At 45.9% G+C, this 6000-nt stretch overlaps 1 protein-coding gene across 10 annotated transcripts in view; it reads right to left on the bottom strand.

Annotated features, from left to right (window-relative positions):
- Window positions 1-288: 288 nt before the first annotated feature.
- LOC129830187 (agrin-like) overlaps window positions 289-6000 on the bottom strand; it is a 283228-nt gene continuing 277516 nt past the window's right edge. For all 10 annotated transcript variants that reach the window (XM_055892528.1, XM_055892531.1, XM_055892530.1 and 7 more), the window contains 2 exons: window positions 4522-4625; window positions 289-3033 (listed from right to left, as the gene is read on the bottom strand). In XM_055892528.1, the coding sequence (XP_055748503.1) occupies window positions 2852-3033; window positions 4522-4625 (286 nt within the window). In that variant the 3' untranslated portion in view covers window positions 289-2851. The remainder of the gene's footprint in view (window positions 3034-4521; window positions 4626-6000) is intronic.

The raw sequence follows: 6000 nt of genomic DNA, 5'->3' as shown, positions 1-6000 counted from the left end.
TAGTTGAATTGTGTATGTGTATAAATTAATTCTGCACAGAAACTTGTATACTTTATATAATTAAACCGTCCAAGAGAAACTACCTAAAGTTTGTGGAGAACGCTTAACACTTTAATACGCACGAGTAAACACATTTTGTCCTTATTGACTTACTGTGAACAGTAGGAATCGATCAGTGTTTAGTTAATGCCGTTATGCATTGTTTACGAAGGTGTTAAGTAGTCATTATGTCGTTTCATTCAACTGGAAGGGGATTCATTCCACGGAGACAGGTGACAGAGTCAGGTCTGTTTGTTTGACACTTTATTTCATGGTGGTAGGAACACAAGACAAAGGTAATAAAGTTAGTAATGATCAGGTCATGCCACTCTTACTCGGTGCACTGCCCTTCAGGAGTGTCTCAATCAAACAGTAGTTTACAGAGGCCAGACGGAATCCACATGAAGACATAAATAAGGAACAGAAAATAGATTCAAACAGTAAATAGTATATTTTATGTAAAGCCAGAGGTCGACCATTTGTGCGTCCCTCTGAGGATTTGTATGAGAATTATTAATATAATTATTATGTATTAATTTACATGAAGATGATGAGGCTAGTATGCTGGCCAAAGTAAGAGCACAGAACAGTATGGATAATGACTTTGTCAACCTGTAGGCCGCTGACCTGTTTTAAGGCAATTCATAGACAGTTTTGACCACCCCGACATTAGATCGTGTCGTCTCACTCTTGAGCCTGCGCCACTTGTCTTCTGAGTGCCACTAACACAGGAACCCACTGTTCATGTACTACTGGAATTGGTCATATTCAACAGGAATACAACATTTAAATACAGTGGTGTACACACACACACACACACACCTAGGGTTCCTGGTCTTGGATTGGACACTAGTCCTTGATTACACTCAAAAGCCATATACTCTGATGCTCTTCCCCTCCTCATTGACATAGGAACATCATTATTGTGTGTCGTGAACAGACAAGTCAGACTTATTTCCAGTGTATAGCACTAAAAACATAACCTCTACAGTTTTACACATTGCAAAATTTTCACTTACAAATTTCAGGGCTGTACAAAATGGCCGTTTTTGTATCGCGAGGGGAAAATAATGAAGAACTTAAACAAACTAGTACAATACCACTGATACTCAACCTTGAACAAGCATTTTTCTCTTATAATATTGCCAAGTATCTTATATATCAAAACAGAGTGGGTTTATGTCAGTCATTGCAGTTTAGTTTTTGCATTGCATTATGAGTTTTTGGATGTTACAGAATTCATCTCGACAATACAAACCCATGCATAAGTACGTTTATTAGTAATTGCGATTATGTTTGCTATTTTTTCCCTCATTTTGCTGCCAAATGTCCCAACTCCTCACATTAGCACTTTTCCAACAGCAAGAGATGGATCACTCGTAATGCAAGAGAAAGTATAACCCAGTCTTCATTCCAATTTGATAAAAAAATTGACTTTGAAGTTTGAAAGACTGAAGAATTTCGTTGACTACTGAACATTCCATGACTGAGCATTTGAGGGTCCTATTGCCTCCTATGGTATGATACAGTATCTCGCCTCTTCCTCTTGGTCGGTCCTCTCTTCAGCCTGAGCTTACAGCACTCCCACCAGGCAAGTTGCGGTAACAACAACAACCTGTCCTTTTGAGCCATTCCAAGTCCAGCAAAACAAACTCCAATAGAAAAACAAGTGCTCAAAAAAGGACCCCACCAAAATTAAATAGTTATCCTAGCTCAGTGAAATCAGATAGTTGAACCGTTTTGTAAAACACAGCGCGTGTTTGCGACAGGTAATCCACTTGGCCGGCAACACAGTGAAACCAAAACAAAACAAAACCAACACTGCAGAAAGTGCATGCAACTAATGGTCATCCTGATTGTAAAATAGAAAGCACAATACATGAGATTCACAATTCTTGAGAAGAGAACCAATCTTACATATTCACAGTCTCAGGTATTTATATAGTCTATATTTATTACATTTATTTATTTCAATTATTATTACATTTCTTGATTGATGCATGTTGTGGAATGATGATATGTGTGTTGTTCTTGAATGCAGGGCACTTTGTCTTTGTTCAGCTCTGGGGGTTTGCGAATAGCGAAATATTTCAAAACTCAAGTCGTTGATTGAGAGGCAATGTAGAGCATTTGCGCTGTTTGAGGAGTTTGATTAAGCGGTTTCAGAAGTTCATTCTGAGCAGCCCTACTGGTAGCAAGCAGAGGGTTCTAGGATACCTAGGATGTCCTGTTCATTAGGCACCAAACGGAAGAAAACAGACACGCCCAATTTCACGCCCAAACAGACATGCCCGTTTTCATTTTCCGTTGCAAAATGTTCTAAAAACGTTTTGTAACAGTGTGCTCTAATGACCATGACCAAGGAAACAGCAGTATGTATCTCACAGGGGAATGTTTGTATGTATGTATTTCTATAGGCTGTGTTGTGTGGTAGTGAATGATGTGGCATCAAGACAAGGAAATAATAGAGAGCACCAATGTGATTCACCAGTGTTCAAGTAATGAGCGAGGGAGAGGTTTTGTTCATGTTTGTTTTAAAACAACAAAACAACACAATGAATACAGCTTACACTTGTCTCGCGACGTCACACAAAAGTATGCGTATATGTACGGTTTGTACACCTGCGTTTCAGGGCGGGGATAATGAATGAACAGGAGGCGCAGAAAACAAAAAAATATATATATAAAAAAAAAAAATTAAAACAACGTATTCTTTTTATTTTCAATATAAAAAGCAATGAAAAGTATACAAAAATATAAAATAATTACAGCAGTAGACATGGCGTTTATGGAGGGAGTGATTTTAGACAGGCTATTTTTTGGCCGTGACTGCCGTGCCAGAGGCGGAACAGTGTAATATTTTGGGGCTGTTCAGGGCGTCCTCCACCAGGTGGAGCTCCACGCCGTCCACCGCAACATCCTTTACACAGCCCACAAAGCCTGTGCTGTAGGCCTTAGGCAGTCTCCGGGCTACAGCCAACTCCTCCAAGCCACCTGTGAGAATAAGAGGGGCGGGGGGGATTTAGAACTCATGAAAAGAGGAGACCCACAGTGTCTGAAGTGCACGGAGAGACAAACACACACACACACACACACACACACACACACACACACACACACACACACACACACACACACACACACACATCCCTTGCATCTCCCTACAAGCGAACTTGTTTCATGCCACAAAGGGTAACTGACTGCTGTGTGATGTGAGGATTTGTGATGTTGACACTGGCAGTAGATGAAGAGAGAAAGACACATGTAGCTCTGGTGAACAGGGACATCAAACAGGTGGTTCTCTCTGGAGGAGTGCTCTAGCACAATCACTGGAACTTACCTCGCTTTCATTTTCAAGGGGAGTCGTCCTTCTGATAGGTCACCTGTATTACTCTCTCTCCCTCTCATTCCCTCCTTCTACCTGCTCTCCTGCTCCTCGTTTAATCCGCCGCGCCGCGAGTTTGCCTCTCTGTCGAGCTCTTTCCCACCTTCCCCTCTCTTCTCTCTGTCCCCCCTAATCGGATTGCGTGCCTCTGAATTGGGGATCGACAGGGCTAATTTCATGCGAGTTACAGATGAATTAATGATGAGCGGTGAAAGAGGGGGATTTAAGAGAGCAGCCGCTTGATGTACGGCCTGCTGAAAGGATAATGTATTCTAGCCGCGGGGTGTGCTCAGCACCTGTTTGGAGCCACAGCAGTGCACTTGTGTGGTGTGTCATTAGCCTGTGCGTGTGTGTGTGTGTGTGTGTGTGTGTGTGTGTGTGTGTGTGTGTGTGTGTGTGTGTGTGTGTGTGTGTGTGTGTGTGTGTGAGAGAGAGAGCGAGCGAGAGAGATAGTGTGTGTATGTGTGTCATGGCTCTCCTTGCTCAAACATACACCTTCCCACCACACTGCACGACCACATGCATTTGAAAGTAATTTTTTTCCATTTCCTCAGAATTTTCCATCTAGACACAGCGGGTGCTCTTTCAAAAGCCATTTCTCTGATCGAAGTTCAGGCCAAATGGAACTCAAAAAGATAACGGAACGACTTTGGTCGTTTCAAATTCCCGAGAGCGGAGAACTTTTGAGTTTAGTAAGACCGTTTAATATCACAAATCAACACCTGAATAGAGGGGGACAATCATCTATGTCACATTTCCGACCAATTGTTTTCATGCCCAGTGAGCTCTCCGTCATCCATTGCAATGCAGAGTGCATTCCTCATTTCTGCCACACTTTACCATCGTTCCAGCTGGAGATGTACTATGTTAGCTGGATTAGGTTATGTGGTGCCCGGCGGTACCTCGGCCACTACTCCATGTCCTATTCACTGTCAGAGGAATGCTAGACGTGCTCTGGTAAGCATTTCCTCACTAAAAACAACATTTTATTGTCTGAAATTTATATATTCAGAACTAACCAAACCAGAGGAGTGTGTCTGTGTTTCTGTCAGTCTGCGTGTGTAAACCCCAAGACGCAAGCTCATTAGTGCACCTACCCAACCAGAGGGCTCCGTCTGTGTCCAGCTGAGTGGCTGCCAGGGGCGACGACCCCGTGACCGCCGCCTCGTTGCCCACCTGGAGAGAGCCGTCCCTAAGTGCTCTAAGAGAGGGGGAGGAGGAAGAGAGAGGTGGGAGATAGAGAGGAAAGAGATAGGGGAGATGGAGGAGGGGAGTGAGAGAAGGGGGAGGTAGACCGAGAGGGGATAGATATAGGCAGGGGGAGAGAGAGAAGAAGGAGGTAGAGGGAGAGAGGGGATAGATATAGGCAGGGGGAGAGAGAGAAGGGGGAGGTAGAGCGAGAGAAGGGATAGATATAGGCAGGGGGAGAGAGAGAAGGGGGAGGTAGAGCGAGAGAGGGGATAGATATAGGCAGGGGGAGAGAGAGAAGGGGGAGGTAGAGGGAGAGAGGGGATAGATATAGGCAGGGGGAGAGAGAAGGGGGAGGTAGAGCGAGAGAGGGGATAGATATAGGCAGGGGGAGAGAGAAGGGGGAGGTAGAGGGAGAGAGGGGATAGATATAGGCAGGGGGAGAGAGAGAAGGGGGAGGTAGAGGGAGAGAGGGGATAGATATAGGCAGGGGGAGAGAGAGAAGAAGGAGGTAGAGCGAGAGAGGGGATAGATATAGGCAGGGGGGGAGAGAGAAGGGGGAGGTAGAGGGAGAGAGGGGATAGATATAGGCAGGGGGAGAGAGAGAAGAAGGAGGTAGAGGGAGAGAGGGGATAGATATAGGCAGGGGGAGAGAGAGAAGGGGGAGGTAGAGGGAGAGAGGGGATAGATATAGGCAGGGGGAGAGAGAAGGGGGAGGTAGAGCGAGAGAGGGGATAGATATAGGCAGGGGGAGAGAGAGAAGGGGGAGGTAGAGGGAGAGGGGATAGATATAGGCAGGGGGAGAGAGAGAAGGGGGAGGTAGAGGGAGAGAGGGGATAGATATAGGCAGGGGGAGAGAGAGAAGGGGGAGGTAGAGCGAGAGAGGGGATAGATATAGGCAGGGGGAGAGAGAGAAGGGGGAGGTAGAGCGAGAGAGGGGATAGATATAGGCAGGGGGAGAGAGAGAAGGGGGAGGTAGAGGGAGAGAGGGGATAGATATAGGCAGGGGGAGAGAGAGAAGGGGGAGGTAGAGCGAGAGAGGGGATAGATATAGGCAGGGGGAGAGAGAGAAGGGGGAGGTAGAGGGAGAGAGGGGATAGATATAGGCAGGGGGAGAGAGAGAAGGGGGAGGTAGAGCGAGAGAGGGGATAGATATAGGCAGGGGGAGAGAGAGAAGGGGGAGGTAGAGCGAGAGAGGGGATAGATATAGGCAGGGGGAGAGAGAGAAGGGGGAGGTAGAGGGAGAGGGGATAGATATAGGCAGGGGGAGAGAGAGAAGGGGGAGGTAGAGCGAGAGAGGGGATAGATATAGGCAGGGGGAGAGAGAGCGAGAGAGGGTATAGATATAGGCAGGGGGGAGAGAGAAACAGAAGGAGAACATTTGTTTA

This window comes from Salvelinus fontinalis, chromosome 31 (genome assembly GCF_029448725.1).
Source record: "Salvelinus fontinalis isolate EN_2023a chromosome 31, ASM2944872v1, whole genome shotgun sequence".
In the NCBI taxonomy this organism is placed as follows: Eukaryota; Metazoa; Chordata; class Actinopteri; order Salmoniformes; family Salmonidae; genus Salvelinus; species Salvelinus fontinalis.
Note: the sequence above shows the minus strand (reverse complement) of the source record. Positions and strands in the feature narration are given on the sequence as shown.